The sequence below is a fragment of the Miscanthus floridulus genome, chromosome 5 (assembly GCF_019320115.1).
Source record: "Miscanthus floridulus cultivar M001 chromosome 5, ASM1932011v1, whole genome shotgun sequence".
Classification (NCBI taxonomy): domain Eukaryota; kingdom Viridiplantae; phylum Streptophyta; class Magnoliopsida; order Poales; family Poaceae; genus Miscanthus; species Miscanthus floridulus.
In genome coordinates this window covers 106,437,069-106,455,610 of record NC_089584.1, presented here as the reverse complement: position 1 = coordinate 106,455,610, position 18,542 = coordinate 106,437,069, and the positions used below count along the sequence as shown (strand labels likewise).

At 48.4% G+C, this 18,542-nt stretch overlaps 1 protein-coding gene across 1 annotated transcript; it reads right to left on the bottom strand.

Moving 5' to 3' along the window:
• Positions 1–1,088: 1,088 nt before the first annotated feature.
• On the bottom strand, positions 1,089–6,415 carry LOC136450411 (serine/threonine protein kinase OSK1-like). The gene is made up of 11 exons (XM_066450834.1): positions 6,261–6,415; positions 5,587–5,768; positions 4,922–5,106; positions 4,552–4,734; positions 4,324–4,455; positions 4,040–4,225; positions 3,014–3,103; positions 2,843–2,926; positions 2,462–2,599; positions 2,174–2,386; positions 1,089–1,581 (listed from the first exon to the last, which is right to left on the bottom strand). Exons 2-11 carry the CDS (start codon positions 5,759–5,761, stop codon positions 1,468–1,470), a joined length of 1,500 nt encoding a protein of 499 aa, XP_066306931.1. The 5' UTR covers positions 5,762–5,768; positions 6,261–6,415; the 3' UTR covers positions 1,089–1,467.
• Positions 6,416–18,542: the final 12,127 nt, after the last annotated feature.

Below are 18,542 nucleotides of genomic sequence, written 5' to 3'. Positions count from 1 at the left end.
TATGGAGTTTATTAAATCCCCATCAAACCATAAACCCTGAGGGAGGATGACATCAAAGCTATGGCAGGCTATGGACAACCATCCATTAGAGCAACTCCAAGAGTCTCTCTCTATTTTTTTATAATATGAATAGATATTTTGGTTAAAAAATGCTTTTAGATAGCTTCTTTAATTAGATATCCAACATTATCATCCTATATTCCTGATTTCTTCTCGTTAGCCAAAATGAATAGAGGGGCTGGTCTCTAAAACATGTAAAAGATATAGAGAAGTTGTTAGAGGATAAAAATATATGAAAAACGATTTCTACTCTGATTCAAGTAAGGATTTAAAGAATGAGTTTAACAAAGACTCTTAAACATACTCTTACACGTTCTCCTTTTCCCCTATTTTGTCCAACTCAAGATCTACTGATCGAGTACCTTCTTCTTGGCTTATAGTCCCGATTTATCCACCAGTCTTGACTAAACATTTATAATCTGTTATCATCTTGGAACAAGGAGCCTATTCAGCAAGCAAGTAGCAATGACTCTCAAAACAGGGTCTCTATTTTTTATTTGAGGGTTTTCCCTACTTTTGAGGGTCATGTTTGTTTAGATGTACTCCAGCAGTGGCCCTCAAAATATGGCCCTCAAATTTATTCTAACAGGGAATGACATGTATGCCCTAGTTGTCAGACTTATTCGGCCAAAAGAATGAGATCGGATCTCGCTGGAGTCGCTAGAGCCGCGTTGAGTCGAGTAGTGCCAAGAGGGAGGCGACTCTGGGTGACGGACCTCACGCCGAGAGGGATGTGCCGCGGGCGTTGGGGAGGAGCGGTCTAGGAGCTTCTTCTCCAGCCACAGGCGAGGCGTGGGGAGCCGTGCCACAGGTGGACGAGCAGCCACGCGGGCGGCCACTGCTAGCGAGCGCGGCCATGGAGGTACGCCAGCGGTGGCTTCTTCTCTAGCGGCAATGGCAGTCACGGAAGCTTCTTTCCGGTGAGGAGATCCGGCCGCGCTCCCACATGAGTGTAAACTAAAGTTGCTTCGTGTACCTAACTCCAGTCAAAAGTAGTGCCAAACTGATTACTAGGTAGAGACTAAAAATCCACAAAAGGTTGTAAACAATGCCTTAAAATGCATCTCACTTGACCTGTACGCTGCTCAGCTTTGAATTAACCATTATGAGAGCTGAAATTATTCATGTAGATAGACATTAAAGCCAGCAAAAGCACTGATCTAGTTCACTGTATATCCTAGTGCCTTCACCAGCAGCCGGCCAGCCGTAAAGAACCAGGAGCCATCTAGCTCCACAAAGTCTGGTTCAGAAGATAGCCAGGCACAACAGCTTCGCATGTCTACAATCTACATACTCCAGAAATCAAACTACTGGAGATAATGATTACTATTTACAGCTTTGTGAGCAATTCGACATTTCTCTAGTGTAATGCAAGGAATGCAATTGATCGAAAGCAGACACAGGGAATCAAAGAACTCTCAGCTGAGCTAGAAAGGCCGCGCACAAGTCCAGAAAGAGGAGCTGTGGTCCACTGACTCTTTGCAAGTCGAGGAGGTATTTCTCGTCTCTTGTTTTGTAAAGCTGCAACAAGAGACTGACACATCACAAAGATGAAAAATAAACAGCGCACAATATGAATAAAGAAAATGTGGTCCCAGTCGTATAGGATTCTTGATCATGCGAGACTGCATCAAATGCAGGTATGTCAGCGCCACAATTTAGTGCGCAACATAAGTGGTAAATATATATGGAAACAAAACGTATAGTGTGTTGTACATAACGATAAGTTCAATTCAAATAAGTCTTGACTAAATCTGCATCGGATGGAATCATCATTATTGGAGCAAGCATATGGATGGCAGAGTGCATGGGATATGAAAGCAAGTGCAATTTGTACTGCACGAGATTTGTGAAGCTGTCCCATCCTTAAAATAATGGGCTATCTCCACATGTTAACTGAACATTTCATATATATATAAAAGGATATTGAAGCGCAAGGGATCTCAGGGGGAGAGCCAGATTTGCAGTACTATATAACATCTATAGAGGTCCCAGCGATTAACCAGAGGGTATAAAGAAGTAGGAGATTGTAAATCACACCAGAAGGTCTTCTATTGACACATTAATAAATATTAAATATACCAGAAATAGAAAAAAAAAACATGAACCATACCTGAATTTCAAACTTAACTAAATTTATCTTCTCACTTTGGCCATCAGTTTCAATGGACTCTGCACTGAAGTTATGATTGTTATGAATTTGACCGGGAAAGCCAGGACTCCATCTGCACTTCATGTTATAGTGACCAATCTTTTTCCAGTAAACATTCAATTCTTGCAGAGCTTTCAGCACTTCAGTCATTATTTCTCTTGGATGTGCTCGCGACTAACACAAAACAAAGAAATGTTGAATGGAAGAAGCAAATAGTTAAACAATAGAGACAACTTGAAATTGGATTACCTGAAGCCCAAGAGCCCATTTCCTCTCAGCTGGAAAATGCGGTCTCAAGCCAACCGGAGACTCCATAAATATTTGCTGTCGATTACCACGTGCTGAACTTGGTGTTTCATATGATGCTATGTTTGAAAATGAGGAGTCCTATGTGCCATGAAAACAAAACAGAAAAATTGTCTGGATTTAAGTCACCACAGCAAACAATATATGATGTGGAAAATTGTCTGGATTTAAATTACCACAGCAAACGATATATGATGAGGAAAATTGCCTGGATTTAAATTACCACAGAAACAATATATAATGTGGAACTGTGGAAGAGGCATTACTCAATAGAGAAAGCCAAACTATCAAGAGATAAAAATATAATATGACTCATTTGCTCACCATAGCTTCTTGACATTCAGCTCCAAGATAGCCACTGGTTGTACGAAGCCTATTGTCCAACAGTAAGTAATAAGCAACAGTCGCCTGTACATTTTAAGTCCAATGATCCAGTCATGATCATTACAGTACAAAAAGATGTATGAAGACAATAAAGTGCAAAAGAAATAATACCTCATTTTGCAGCCTGTTTTGGATTGATTCCACCAACAGGTTCTTGTCATACCCCATACCTAAAACCTCACGGAGAGTTTCCTCATCAATCTACAAAAGGGGGAGCAAATTTAAACATTAACTTATGTAAACTACTTGGCCAGAAGGGGAAAAAAAAGCATGCTACCACAATGCAGACCCAATACTGCTAGAGTAGATCACATTCACACAAGACAGAAAAAAGGTTACAAAAGTGGAATGGAAAATATTGTGGATACTATATACAGTTTAAAGAAAAAATGTTACAGAAAACATAATTAGGAAGATGAAATACTTTGACAAGATAGAAGATACTAACAATGCAGCAGAAACATATAACACAAAAAGGGACAGTGTTAATGATGTCTATATCATAACAAGGTAAACACCACACAAAGGAGCCCTGGATGTTATCAGACGAAGAAGGGGTTCTTTTTTGGACAGACATGTAGAGTCTAAACGTAGAGTGGAGTCATTTCTGGTTCAACATGCTTGCTATCTGAAAATGTAAACCATGATCTCATATAGAGAGGTGCTACAACCTAGAAAATAGATAGTAATCACTAAGTTCCAGACTATAGTTCCATTTAGCTTTGTTGTTCTAAGTCAAACTTCTCTAACTTTGAACGTGTCTTTAGGAAAAATATATTAACATCTACAAGTTCAAATAGATTGACTATCAAGACATATTTCATGGAGAATTTAATGAAACTAACTTTATATTATAGGTGTTGATGAATTATTCTATAAACTTGGTCAAAGTTAGAAAGTTTGACTTAGGACTAAGCTAAAATGAACTATATAATTTGGAACGGAGGGGTACTTAATTATCCCAATTCAATGACGCTGACATATGTGCCCATTTGGTGCTGCGGTGGCCCATTAGGGGTTAGTGTTCAAATATCACAGGGAGAAATATTTAGGACAAGTGCCACCCAAAGCACAGTGGGTAGCTTATATTAGCTGAGTGTGCTACATCAATGCAAAGTAATGCAGAACAAACTGTACCTTTTTAACTTGTTGTGCACTATCTGGAGGAGGCACAGTCAAATAGCGTGGGAGATGAATTTTGAACCAATCATGTTCACGAATTTCACGAATGGTGATCCGCTTCATTGGGTCAACAACCAGCATTCTTGGAATCAAATCCCTTGCTGCACCAGACAAATGGCTAGGAAGTGTATATATTCCACCCTAAAATGCAAGATGGGGAGATATAGATAAGCTCTAAATCAGCACGACCAAGTAATAATGTACATTTCTAATATAGAACACTGCAGATGCCTTCTAACCTTTATTTTCTTAAAAAGGTTTGGAATGTTCTCGTCATCAAATGGCAAAGTACCACATAGAAGAGCATAAAGAATAACCCCACAGCTCCATACATCAACCTCAGGCCCAGCATATAATTTACCAGATATCACCTACAGAAAATAAAAGGATATTGTAAGGGTGGAAATACAGCACCACATTGATCTATTGGTTTCTCCTTTATCTTCAACTCAATAGAGAAAGCTTACCTCAGGAGCAGCATAATTTGGGCTACCACAACTTGTCTTGAGGAAATGGCCATCCCGCATAACATTACTTAAGCCAAAATCTGCAATCTTAACGTTGCATTTTGAATCCAAAAGGAGATTTTCTGGCTTTAGATCACGATGCACCACCATGTTTCTATGGCAATATTCAACACCGGATATAATCTGTAGCAAGAGGGTCACGGAAAGAGTATACTATCACACACGAGCACTTCAGAGGAATAACACAGACGTTTTGATCTGAAGTCTTCTAGTCACCGTATATTTATCATGCAATTGTAGCACATGTAAACAAAGCAAAGAAATAAAATAGAAATTTGCCAATAAAGGGATCGGGGCCATAAAACAACACCTGTTGAAAGAAACGGCGAGCCTCTCCCTCCTGCAGCCTACCTTTTTCAACAATGTAATCAAACAATTCCCCAGACTTAACATACTCCATAACAACATAAATATCAGCTGCCGTGTCTATAACTTCATAGAGGCGGATGATATGTGGGTGCATAAATAACCTCAATATCTTAATCTCTCTTTTAACTGCAAAAAGGTAAAACATCAAACAGTTCAGGCAGAATGTTTACACAACAATCTAGCAACCAGATAGGTAAAAGCAAATCTAGAAGATGAATGATATTCATTGGAATCCTGACTAGCTAAAGGTTGCAGGTAATCATTAGTCCCAGCCAACGTTACAAAGAAATATGCACAGTTGTCCTTCCAAATGAATAGCAAGAAAAATAGTGGTGCGCTTGCAAGTTGCTTATATCACTTGTAATTATGTACGTTATAATGCAAGGACAGTGTTATGACATATGAGAAGTTCAATCAGAATAACAGTGGTGGAGAACCTTAACACATACCACTAAACCAGATAATCGCATAGTCCTCAGAAACTAACTACGGTTTATTAGACTAAAATCGAATTCCCATGGAGGATGTTTGCACATAGGTAATACTAGACTCTGTATTCAATTAGTAAGGTTAACAGGGCAAGGCAAGCAAGCATGAGACACCAACCTTTCTCTTCCATCTCCATGCCTCTGATTTTACGACGGTTGAGGATCTTGATTGCCACCTTGTGTCCAGTGCTTATATGCTCCGCAATTTTCACCTTACCGAAAGAGCCAATCCCCAGAGTCTTACCAATCCGGTAATTCCTCAAAGGATTGCCATCCTTGCCCGTTCCCTCCATCTTCTGCCTAAATCGCAGACAAACGCAAATATGATTAAGGAAAAGCGAATGCAAGCGAAATTCACATGCATATCACACTCGGCTATGAAAGCTTATCGAGCAGGTCAGATCCAGCTGATTCGTCAGTTGAAATTGTCCCCGCACTTCCAATTAGTTCGAGCGAAAGCACGGAAACACTTAATTCGAAGGGAAAATGAGCATCTCCCTCAAAATTGACTCCACCTTTTCCCCCACCTGATTCAGGTCTAAAAAGCCCGATAGCCCCCGAACAACCAGCACGCGATCCCACGCTTGAGAGCTCACAGATCTGCATGGCAGCTAACCACCGAATCTCGCTTACTTCCCGACCAATAAAACGAGCACCAATGACCCGAAACACAAGCGCGTCACTGATTCGCTGCTCAGGAAAAAGGCGCATCGCCGAATCCCGGACCACGGAGGATGAGGGCGAGGAGGAGGCAGAGAAAGGGGAGGGAGGCACTGAGGTGGAGACCCCTACCTGACCGCTGGAGGGGAAGCGGCGGCGGCGCGTCAGGAGGGGCGCGGCGGAGATGCGGCGAGACACGAGAGAGGGGAAGGGTGCGAAGCGATGCGTCGTCAGAGGGGAAGGCCGGAAGGACGGAGGGGAAGGCCGGAAGGGGGAGGAGGGGAGATTCGATTCCGGCAGCGGGGTCCAGGGCCGAAAGGGACCCCCCGCAACGCGACGCGATTCGCGAGGCCGCAGGCGGCGTCCGTGGCGCGCGGAGATGCGTGCGCCCGTGCGGCTCGCTGGTGGCGGTGACGCCAGGCCGCAAGGGGCAACGGTAGACGCGGGCCGGCGGGGGGATCGATCGGTCTGTCGTTTTGCGGGGTTAGATCTGACGGGGCGGTGCCCTTTTTCATCGCAACGGTTACGGTGGCAACACGTTCCCGTTGTGATTTGGCCAGTTCCGTCGTTCCTTTCCTTTGCACCGTTGGTTTTCCGGTAACAAAAACGAGCAGGATGCAAAGCAGCGAACAATTTCGGCCACGTACACTCGTCGTAACAAGGACACAGTACGGCAAAACACCATAAACAAAGCAATCACTGTAGTGTGGTTCGCACTTCACGGTCTCCTGTGCGAAAAGACAAAGCCCGTTACAGAGGGCACAGTTTCTTTGCAGGCGTGTTGGATGCGAGAATAAAAGATGGACTAATGTAAGGCTATGTCTGGATGTAGATATTTAGAGACCTAGAATTGAATTAACTTTAATATTTAAATCAGTTTTGGTATTGAAATCAGTCCTATGTTATTTGGATAACTATGTAGCATTGAATTAAGTTCAATATTAAATCAGTTTTGGCATTGGAATCAGTCATGATTCAAACTGTGTAATTTGGATAACTATTAAATTGGCTTCAATCGCCGCCGCCACTGCAATCGCTTCCTCCGGAGCATGAGCGCAACTGTCTCCGCCCATGCATGTCGCCGACCACACCTACGTCAATCGTCGGCAGTTTCACACACACCTGGGCTAGCGTCTCTTTCTTTTGTGTGTCGTACTAGTGTTTTGTTAGTCCTTATCCCCGTTTTGTACTTCAAATCTCCAATGATCTAATCTATAGTAGGGCTAACATGAGTAATCTAGCTCTGTAAATCCGCACTTATTTTGGGCTAGTAATTGGGTGCTTTTGACGCCATGAAAATGACAAGAACATTTGCAAGGTGAACATCGACTTGGAAGTCCTAATGTCACAAGCCATTATTACGAAGGGAAGCTAAGCAACATTCTCGCTTGTAATTGTCGCCAAATTGCATGATGTCAGGAAAAAAAATTTGAGAGCATCATGGAGAAAAGAAGCATTCAAATATCTATAATCTCAATCTTAGAATTCAAGGTCCAAACGGGAGGGATTTTTGTTATCTATAATCTTGATTCTAAAATCGCTATTGAGAATCATGATTCATAGAATCCTGTATAGATTCGAACACATCTACTAGGTATCCAGATATCTGTTCCGTTTGAGCCTCTCATAGAATCATGATTCATAGAATCCTGTATAGATTCGAACACATCTACTAGGTATCCAGATATCTGTTCCGTTTGAGCCTCTCATTTTGCATGCTCAACTCGCTCTATCTCATTTGAACTGTTTTACTTGTTGTGATGGCACTCGGAGCTTTTATTTAACTCCACTCGGAGCTAGTATAAGGGTCTATTTGAATCATCTCTTCTAAGATTTAAAGGTCTAAAAACTTGAGAACACTTTAACTTATTTTTTAAGATCTAAAGCTTTAATATCAGGTGGGCAAGTTTAGTTCTAACCTACCACCTGTTTGAAGACTACTCTAAAATTTAGGCGAGAGGCTCGGACCAAGCTCGGCTCCACAAGGCCACAACCGCGATGCTGCAACGGCAAAGTTTCTAGCTGGGCAGGGTGCGCTCCCTGGCAACCGTCGGGGGAAGCGAGACACGTGCGTACGACGCACAGTACTCAGGCCCTGTTTGGTTTCCATAAGTCAGGTGACTTATTAAGTCAGGTGACTGAAAACCAGTGACTTATAAGTTATGCCTGTTTGGTTATAGATGACTTATAAGCTCACTAAAGGTGTGGGCCCCACGCGAAAAAGGGTGACTTATAAGTTTTAAGCAGGGGTGAACTAACTTAAAACTTATAAGCAGGAGTGACTTATAAGTTGGTGGTGTTTGGCAAAATAAGTCACTTTTTCACTTTTTAACTTATAAGTAGGTGACTTATTTGGAACCAAACAGGACCTCAGGAGTACTCCTACCTGATTTCCGGCTTGCCCGCCGGCCGCCCACATCAGATAGTCGGCATCCCAAGCCGGTATCCCCACCGCAAGCACTTCAACCGCCACTCCTTGTCAGTCGTCCCGGCGCCTGTGACGACACTGCCCCGGAGACCCGAGTCCCCCACGTTGGCATGCCCGTGGGCCGTGCGCGGTGCTCTCTACGTACTCCGTACGTAGGAGTACGCTGTAACGCTGTCAGCAACACAGTTCGCCAGCTCGGCACGGCATGGTCGCTGTCGCTGGGCGACCAGGCGCAGGGCCCTGGCCGCTGAGCAGACATACAGCGTGGCAGGCGGCGATGGGTGCCGGTGTGACACCGTGATGGTACGGTGGCCATCGACGGGCCAGCGGACTGCAACTGCTGGCTGATGGCTATTTTCCTTGTTCGTGTTCTGCCCGGATCCGGCAGCGGGATATCGTCTGTTAATCGGAAGAACGAAAATGCGTTGTGCGATTTCGTCGATCACGATGGACTTTCGGTTGGCTGCTACTGTAGCTTGCGACTCGAGTACCGCTGTGCTAGGTGTGTAAATAATTTGCTTTCAGATGGGTGGCAGGCTGCAGTGTGGCCAGTCTTTTGATGCAGAAATGTTGCGCTCGCTGACGCAGATTGTGAGACGGGACAAACCAGCATGTACGAGGATTCGAGATATGTATATACTAGCAAATAAGGGTATGTACGATTGGATTGCACATGACTGCTAGTTCAAATTAAAAAATAACCGCATAAAATTTAGTTGGATAATGTTAAATTCTCAGCTAAAATCTACATAAACACCTATTAATTCCATTCAAAAATACTACCCCTCCGTTTCAAAATATGAGGCTGGAGTTACATCGAGTGCGGCTAGGCGCTGCGGTGGAGGGCGTCGATGGCGGTGACGGCTGAGGGGGAACGGCAACGGCCTCCACTGCCGCCACCAACAGTGCTGCCCAGGATGGTCACGGCAAGCCGACTAGCGAGACGCGCCATATATAGGGCCTCTCCGAGCTCGATCCGGTGTTGCTCTCACTATACCTAGACATCACACATGTGGCAGAACCGTCTGAAATAACACACGTTCGGAGGCGCTCGTTGTCGGTGTTTCGAGTAAACATTAACTAGTAAATTTATATTGGTTGCGCGTTGGGCCCGGATAGTGTGCTAAAAGACGCAAGGTTTATACTGGTTCGGACAGAATGTCCATACGTCTAGTTTGCTGCTGCTGCTCGTGTTATTAGCACTGAAAGGTTCGTAGTAGGGGTACAAACGGTCGAGAGAGGGACAGGTCCCAAGTCTCTGATGAAAAGGTTGAAAGGGCGCTGAGAGTTTGGTTGCTGCTCAGCTGTGTGTTATGTGATGCATGGTGTCGAATTGATCCGTCCCTTTAGCGAGGTGTTCTGCCCTCCCTTTTATAGATCAAGGGGGAGCAATGATTACATATGGGAGAAAGAAGAAAAATCAGAGGCAAAGAAGGTCATTCGAAGGTGCTGGGTCTTCCTTTTTTTCTTTGAACCTGCCCAGCAGATACGGCAGACGGTGCCAGAGATAGCACGTTCGGTGATCCTATAGGGCCGTGCTCTGGCTTCGTTCAGCAAATGGTCACGTCCCATCTCGCCCCGGCGGGCGGCGCGGCGCACCAGGGTGCCGAGCCGCGACCCTACGGGAGCAGATGGCGTAGAGGCCCCACGTTCGTTACTATAGATGACATGGACCGTAGTGGTTGTCGTATGTTTCCGTCAGAATTCATGTCCGAGGGCAAATGCCGGCGCCCATAACACTGTAGGACAAATGTCGACGTCCACAACACTGTTTGGGCTCTGACATGCCTGAAAGGGCTTAAAGCGCCCATCTGGTCATATCCTGATGGTACTTTTCCTGCAGATGTGCAGGATATGGTCCTCGGTATTGTGGTTGACTTGAGTGCCCCGCCTTATCTGCTCGCGTAGTTATGAAGGAGCAGCGCACAGATGTTGGGCGAGGCGGAGCCTTCCCTCGGACGTCGGGCGAGACGGAGCTTGCCCTCGGACGTCGGGCGAAGCAGAGCCTACCCCCGGACGTCGGGTGAGGCGGAGCCTGCCCTCCGGGGTCGGACGTGGCAGAGCCAGCCCTCAGGGGTCGAATGAGGAGAAGTTAACCTTCGGTCGTTGGGCAAGAGGTGTAGTCGCGTTCTTGTCTGTTCGGCACCATCAACGTTTGATGATTATTAGCTCCTCTTCTTTGGGTACCCCAGTATTCGGTCCCCAACAGTAGCCCTCGAACCTCGGGTGATTTGGATAGAATCACCCAGAGGGTGATTTGACTCGCCAGAGGGTGCGCGTGAGTGTACTCGATGGGTGTATCCCTCGAGCCCCTGGGTGATTCAGATAGAATTGCCTTGGGGGTGATTCGATTTGCCAGATGATGCGCGCGAGCGCACCCGACAGGTGTAGCCCCCGAGCCCCCGGGTTATTCAGATAGAATCGTCCGAAGGGTATTTCGATTCGCCAGACGGTGCGCTAGCGCACCCGTCGGGTGTAGCCCCTGAGCCCCGAAGTGATTCGGATCGAATCGCCCGAGGGGTAATTCAGACCCTTCGTGGATATGGCTGTGAGATTTGGTGTTTTGATAACTGGATAGTTCGATTGGAGTCCTGGTATCCCGTTCACGGGGATCTGGCAATAGTCAGCCTTGCTGAGACTCAATCGTGGGTCAAGACACCTATTGCACTCATGTGCGTGGGTTTTGGTTGCTCGTAGGCCCATCCTTCATCATAAGGCTACCTTGGGACGGTCGTCGAAACCATTGATGGGCTAGTCCTTCATCGTAAGCCCTCAAACTTTTGGGCCTAGGCAGGCTGGAGCAACGCTTTTTGACCCGTATCTCTTCTGCTGGTAAAGAGTCCTGGTCCGCCCGAGAAGGCAAAAACGTTCGACGCGTCTTTGGAGGGAAAGGATAGGGATTACGAGCTCATATCCCGCGTGGTGACGTGGTTGCGAATTGTGGCAGGCACGGAGATCTAGGCGGACGGTTGCCTTCCTCGCATCTGTCGCCCCTATAAAACTAAAGGGTTCGCCCCTAGGGTTTCATACATCGCCTCCTTGCCTTTGCATCTACAACCTTCGTGGCCAATCGCCTAAGCGTCCCGCATCCGCATCTCAGCCGCCGTCAAGTTCGCATCCATCCACCCCAATCGTTTAATGGAGCCATGGTGTAGATCCGATGTCACCCTCCAACGCCTAGAGGGCCTCGTTCACCATGGCCTTCTTTGCGCGTGGACCGCCGCGTAGGAGTGGTGGCTGCTCGGCAACAAGGAGGCGTCGTCACCGCTCGAAGGCTACGTTGTGTTCTTCGCTCACTTCCAAGAGCGGGGATTCGCCACCCCCACCCACAAGTTCCTTCAGGGGTTGCTGCATTACTATAAGGTGGAGCTGCAGCACCTTACTCCCAATGGGATCCAGCACATTGCAGCGTTCATCGCTCTATGTGAGGGGTTCTTGGGGATTAGTCCCTACTTTAGCCTGTGGTGGTATTTCTTCGCCATCACCCTCCTAAAGAAGTGGGAGAAGAGGCAAGAGCTGAGCGTGCCGATGGGATGCGCCGGTATTCAGCTCCGCAACAACCGGGTAAACAAATACCCACCGATGCGTCTGTCGACCTCCAACAAGGGGTGGCATTCACATTGGTTCTACATCAAGGATGACGCAACTGCCCCTTGCTAGCGTTCACCGGGCGCCTCATCGAAGAGGTCCCAGAATCGTAGAGGAAGTGGGGGGGTCCCGGATAAAGATAAGAAGAAAATCTAGGACCATCTCGCCACCATCTGAATTCTGAAGGAGAGGGGCATGAAGGGGTCGGGGATCATCGGCGCCTACCACATGCGGAGAGTGGTGTCGCTGATGAGGCGTGTGCTTCCCCTGCACATGATGGCGCCCGGGGTGGTGCTTGACGGGACGACGCTCGCTGAGGGAGAGCTCTCCCCCTCTAAAGTGGTGCAGCGCATCAAGGAGGTGATGGAGCCTTCACGGGACGACATCGGCGATGTTCTTCATTTTGTGTATCCAGTGTCGGGGCATCCCCTAATACGGCCAGAACCGGGGTACATTAACTTCATAAGTTCTTTTTCCCCGTGCCTCTCTTTTAATTGAACTCGCGACCACTTGATGTTGATATTGAGATAGGGGAACCAACCAAAGAGACTCGTCTTTATGGATCGCCTGACCCCGCTACCAATGGACCTGCTCATGGCAGCGGAGAATCGCACCGTGGCCGAGTGGCAGAAGAAGGCCAAGGAGGATGAGAGGAGGAAGAAGCAATAGAAGTTGCGAGCATGGGAGCGAGGAGAGGAGACAGACAGTGATGACAATGACGACGATGAGGATGACAAGGTAGTTGCCGACATTGAGTGGGACAACTTGATGAGTGAGGATACGCTGATAGGTATCCACTCATCCATGCAGGGGCCTTTCCTGTTCCACGCGGGGGAAAGCGTGTCCGCGGGGCCGGTGGAGACGGGCCGTACCGTTGGCCTATCCTAGGAGATAGCTAGAGCGGGTGAGTCTACCGTTGCACCTGAGGTGCCGATGTAGGGAGGTGGCCCCATCGATGCACCTCAAGAGCTATCAGGGGCGGGCAGATCTGTCGCCGTGCCTGAGGTGTCGATGGAGGAGGGTGGCTCCGCTGCCGCAGCCCCAGACGCAAGGGATGCGGACCTCTCTGCCTAGGAGTAGGGGGCGGGCTCAAAACGGTCCCGACCTAACAAGGCAGAGCAGGGGCTTGGGGGTTCATCCCCCAAACATCTCCACCGCCCAACAGTGCCATCGTTAGTCACCAACTTCTCTGTTTTCTCTATTTTTCTCTGCTTTTGCTTGTTTCCATCGTGACTAACGCCTTTTGTTTCTTCTGTATCATCAAGAGATGGATCAGATGGGGCACTTCTTTAGCACTAGTGCCCAAGAAGAGCATCGCCCTTCAGGCAAGGCGGGGGTCATGGCCTGACGTCGCTCCCGTTTTGGGCGAGAGCGGAGCTGACGTCACAGCATCGTTGTTTGGTCAGGTGATGGGTCAAGTGGTTAGCAAGGCTAAGGGGGCAGCCTTGGAGGTTGCCGTGCAACCAGCAATAGAAGTAATTCTGCTAGCGACGTCGGAGCAGATGGAGTTGTCGGTCGCACTCGTTGCGTCGACCACGACGGGCATGGCGTAGTCGGATGAGGTCCCACCGATGGAGGTAGAGTTGATGGTGGCTATGATGGATGGGTCACAGCTAGAAGCTACAGTGATGGCGCCTGAGGCAGAGGCACGTCCCGTGCTACCGGTGGCCCGAGAGACGACACCCGTCGTGGGTAGGATGGAGGTGGTCATGGCTGAGGGACCCCCAAACATCGCAGTGGTTGCCAAGGAGACTGGCAGGGAGTTATCCCTAGTCCTAACACTAGGGGTAGCCACTCGCCCATGCGGGATGAGCCCCTACTCTAGTGGGTGAGTCCGCAGGACCCATCATTGAAACTCTTCACCCTCGATGATGCCACTGAGGGCATGGAGCATGAGAGTCTTAACGAGGGGATCACGGCTGTGCTAGAAGCTCTGAACCAGGCTAGGGGCACCCTACGAGACGTCATTGTTCCCACTGGCTGGGTATTCACTTAGTCTTGCCTCTCGCTCTCTTCTTTGTTCATCTATTTTTGTTTTCTGACCACTATCTTTTTTAGTCTCTTATTGCTCGTAGTCAGGAGAAATCCTAGTTCCTTCATGAGCATAAGGAGGACTAGGACCACCTCATCGATGAGGTAGGGCTACACAGGGACGTGACCTTCCAGCTTCGATAGAGGGTGGCCGAGTTGACTCCCCTTGCCGCGGAGGCGAACAATCTTCGACGGTGGGAGTCCGAGGCCCATCGAGACACGGAGGACGCCGAGAAGTCCTTTGATGAACTATCAAAGAGGGCATGGTGAGATGAGGAGGAGGCCGCCAGAGTGTGAAAGGAGTGGGATGAGCTGCTCTAGTGGGATGCCAAGACCCGCTAGTGGATCATTGACCTCCTGGACGAGGCCGAGAAGGAGCAGGATCTCAGGCTAAGAGCTGAGGAGAGGTCCACGGCCCTAGAGCAGAGGGTGAAACTAGATGCTGAGGTGGTCACCTTTCTACGCAAGGAGCGAGATGAGCTACGCCAAACTATCGAGAGGCTCTGCTCAGAGCGTGGCACGGCCCATGAGGAGCATGACCAGACCATCCAAGAATGCGATGAGGCGTAGCAAAGGATCAGCTCCCTCTAGGCCGACCTTCAAACCGTGAAAGCCTAGAAGTTGGAGGCAGAGGGTGCCGCTGCCGGACTAGCCATGGATCTGGCCGAGGTGAGTAGTCTTCTTCAGGCGGAGAGCGATGAGCTCGATGTCATGAAGGTTGCCCTTGGCGTAGTCTGCGACAACCTACAGGTGGTGTAGGCAGAGGGGACCAACTTGCTCATGGCTGTGCCGCAGATATCACGGCATGGGTGCGCCAGCTGAAGAAGGAAGCACTTCGCTCAGGGATCACCCAAGCCTTTGCCATCGCCCGCTCGCATTACAATGAAAGCATCGACTTGGAGGTGATGAGCCTAGGTTACGCGTCGGGCTATGAAGCCTCCAAGCTGCATGAAATAGAAGCGGCGGTGGCTCCTCTTGTGGAAACCCTAGCGAGCAAAGTTGAATATATAGTTCTCCCCCAGAGGGGGTAGTTAGTCGAATGGTTTGAGGGATATTATCTGTAATGTGTGGACAAGTGTCGGCGCTTTTGTATCTTAAAAACAGATTCGTAGTTTCGTTTTGTTTGATTGAACTTGCTTTCCTCTCTTTTTGCAATTCGAAAAAGGGGCCCATGCAACTTCGATTATGCTGGTGAGCAAAGTTACCATAGCAGTCTGACTAGGCATGCTCGGCTATTCATTCCCACATACCTTGCCACTAACTTTAACATGAGGAAGTGGTTCGACGCAATGACTGTTTTGAAAAAAATGAGGTATTTATACCTTTATCAGCCCCCGAGTGAGATACGACCCATTGCGGTTGCTGGGGTTGAATGCCACTGAAGACCGAAGAGGGGATAGCAAACTACTTTCGTACTCACACGTACCCCTTCCTTAGGATTTTAGCTATCATTCTACAACCATGCGCTTGGTCTCTTTGTAAGTTCGACTTTCCTCGAGCCCCCGCGCGTGGTAGGGATTCGGTCAAGGGTCGGTTCGTTTTTGTAACTATTGCCTCGTCCGCGATTTTCGCAACAGGAGGGGTTGAGGCGACATCACTTGTCTCGATGGCTCGAGTGATGCACTTAATGAGCTCACTAATGGGGATGTTCAAACGGAATCCGGTCCCATCACTTGTTACAGCATCGGTAAAAGCCCTTGGGTGGCATCCCATTGCTCCATAACCCATCTTCCAACAGATTCTCTCTCAATGGGGATTCTATGGGCTTAGCTAGAGGCTAGATCAAACGAGAAGGTTGAGGTGACCCTATCTGCCTCTATGCGGGTTGGGTGAAGGCCGCTGAGGCTCATCTGTGTTTTCTCCCCTGGCTCTTGTTCGATGTGAGGCGGCCTTGAGCCCTTCGTGGGCCGGCCTTTGAACCTCGGTCTCTCGATCTAGGATCGAGCGGCTCAAGCCCTAGGCCCCTTGGGATCTAATAAGGGTCGGTCATGTTTCATGCGTCACCTTGTCCTTGATTTCCACAACCAGAGCGGCTAAGCTAACGACACTTGCCTCGATAGCTCGAGTGTTACACTCAATGAGCTCGTTAATAGGCACATTCGAGTGGAATCCGGGTTTATCATCTGCTGACGGGGTCAGTAGAGCCCTCATGTGGCATTCCACTACTTCTTAACCTGCCTCCTGGTAGATACTCGAGCCATTTGATAGGCTTGGGTGGCCCATTGGCCTGTCCTCAACAGAGATTTTGTGAGTTTGGCTCGAGGTTAGAATCAAACAAGAAAGGTCGAGATGTCCCAGTCCGCTTTTGAGCAGGGTCGGGCAAGGCCATTGGGGCTCATCTTGGTTTTTCTTCCCTAGCTCTATTTGACATGAGGCGACATCGAGCCCTTCATGGGCTAGCCTTCAAACCTCGATCAGTTGTCGCTCATATCGAATAAGGTGACTACCGCTTCGTGACGCGATGCGAAGCGTTGAGATACAACAATTGGATATGCAACGCTTGGATATATGGGATGAATGCATGATATAATGGAAGTGAAGGTGAGGGTCGGTGATGTTATCTTGGTGGCATGAGTGATGGGGAACTCTTACCAGACATGTCCATGCGGGGTTCGAGTCCAACGTTTGTGACGGGGCCAGTGTAACCTGCACGAGCATCAAAATTTTTTGTTTCTATCTCTCAACAGCAATTCGAGCCGTTCTATCAACTTGGGTGACCTAATAGCTTCTCCTTGATGGAGATTCCATAGGTAGACCCCTCTGAACCCTTCTCAAGAAGGCAAATGCTAAAGCTTGGGGTGCGGGGATAAAGAATTCGATCACGGTGGTGAACAAAAATACCATAGCCACTGGGGCGTGGGGTCTAGCGGTTCAACCAGTTTTACTCAAAGTTTACACCCGCACACCATGCCTTTAGTTTTAAACATAAGGGGGGTCAGGCAAAGGAGAATGTCTAAATGTGTAAACTCTTGGCAGCCTCTGAGCGATGTCCACGCCCCTACCGTTGCTGGGGTCCAGAGGCTCGATAGGTGAAAGTGATACGTAAGTAAATAAGGGTGCTTATCTTTCGGCGACCATTTGGTTCCTCAACCCCATCACTCATCATTCGCCTAGGTCGTTTGATCAACTTAGGAGGCCTATTAGTCTCCCCTTGATGGAGGTTCTATCATTGGGCCCTTCTAGGTCCTGTCTGGGAAGGCGGAGAGCCACCTGCATGTGGTTGTGCCTTGTTTCTCATGCCCGGTGTGCAGTAGTGGTGGGCCATGCCCGGGCCACGTCTTGTTTGACCTAGTGCCATCTCATTGAGCAGAGCGCATCCTGTCGGTCAAGACGCGTCCCATCGAATTCCCATCCACATTGAATAGGGGAAAGGGAGAGGGTTTTTGGCCCCAATCCTTTGCCTTTCTCCAACTGCTGTGTCTCCTTCTTAAATAGAGGAAGGAAGAGGGTTCTTGTCCCATTCCTTCACCTATTCTTGAGCTGCTGCCTCTCCTCCTTCTTCCTTCTCACTGAGTGCGTTCGTGCATCGCAGCGGTTCCCAAGTGAGAGAGGGTGAAGCGAGGGAGAGGAGAACTCACAGATCCGTTCATGAATCCGGAGCGCGATGCTGAGCTAGAGGTCATCCAACATAGATGAGATGGTGTTGGCCGCCTTCACCGAGAAGGGGCCGCTTCCACCGAAGGAGGAGGCGCACTAGAGGTTGCTGCACATCGCTGGCTTTGTCACCGTCTACGAGGCCTTCATCGTGATAGAGCCAGATGTAGACTTCTTCTGGCAAATCTTCTCTGGGCAAGCCTTGTCGGTGGGGAAGCCACCTAGGACTACGCTGATGGGGGGTTTGGCCCTTACAGCCACGCAGGTCAGCCAGTTCATCAAGTTTGATGAGATGTCTGAGACATCCACCAGCCATGGCGGCCATACTTCGGCGGGCAGCGTCCCTGTCCAGGAGCTGCCTCATCTCGAGGTGCCATTGTCAAGGTTGTGGCTAATCACGATGGCGTAGTCTCTAGATGCCCTAGCGAAGACACCACGGTCACCGATGTGGTGCTCGATGTTGCAGACGATGGCACCCTCAAGGATCCCGTGGAGCCATAGGATGTTGCCGATGGAGAGCATGGCGCCGGCCGTAGTAGTATTTAGAGTAGAAGGGGTCAGCAAATATAACCATTTAAGTTGTGGGGGAGCCCTTGTGTGAATAGTTTTTATATTCATGAATACATCATTCCCTTTTCGTGATAAAATCACTTTGTAAGGGGATGCTCGTCCTATCCATTTCCTAGCAATGGTCGTGCCGTTCGATCAATTCGGGCTACCTGCTGAAACAAGAATTTCCTATGGACATAAAGGATGCAGACATCCCATGCAGG

What these genes read in the sequence shown, in the direction of transcription:
- LOC136450411 (XM_066450834.1), bottom strand. Translation starts at nt 5,761, where the DNA reads ATGGAGGGAACGGGCAAGGATGGCAATCCTTTGAGGAATTACCGGATT. An exon ending in CAAATTATGCTGCTCCTGAG is followed by an intron (nt 4,456 to 4,551) that starts GTAAGCTTTCTC and finishes TATTTTCTGTAG; the next exon opens with GTGATATCTGGTAAATTATA. An exon ending in TAGTTAAGTTTGAAATTCAG is followed by an intron (nt 1,582 to 2,173) that starts GTATGGTTCATG and finishes CTCTTGTTGCAG; the next exon opens with CTTTACAAAACAAGAGACGA.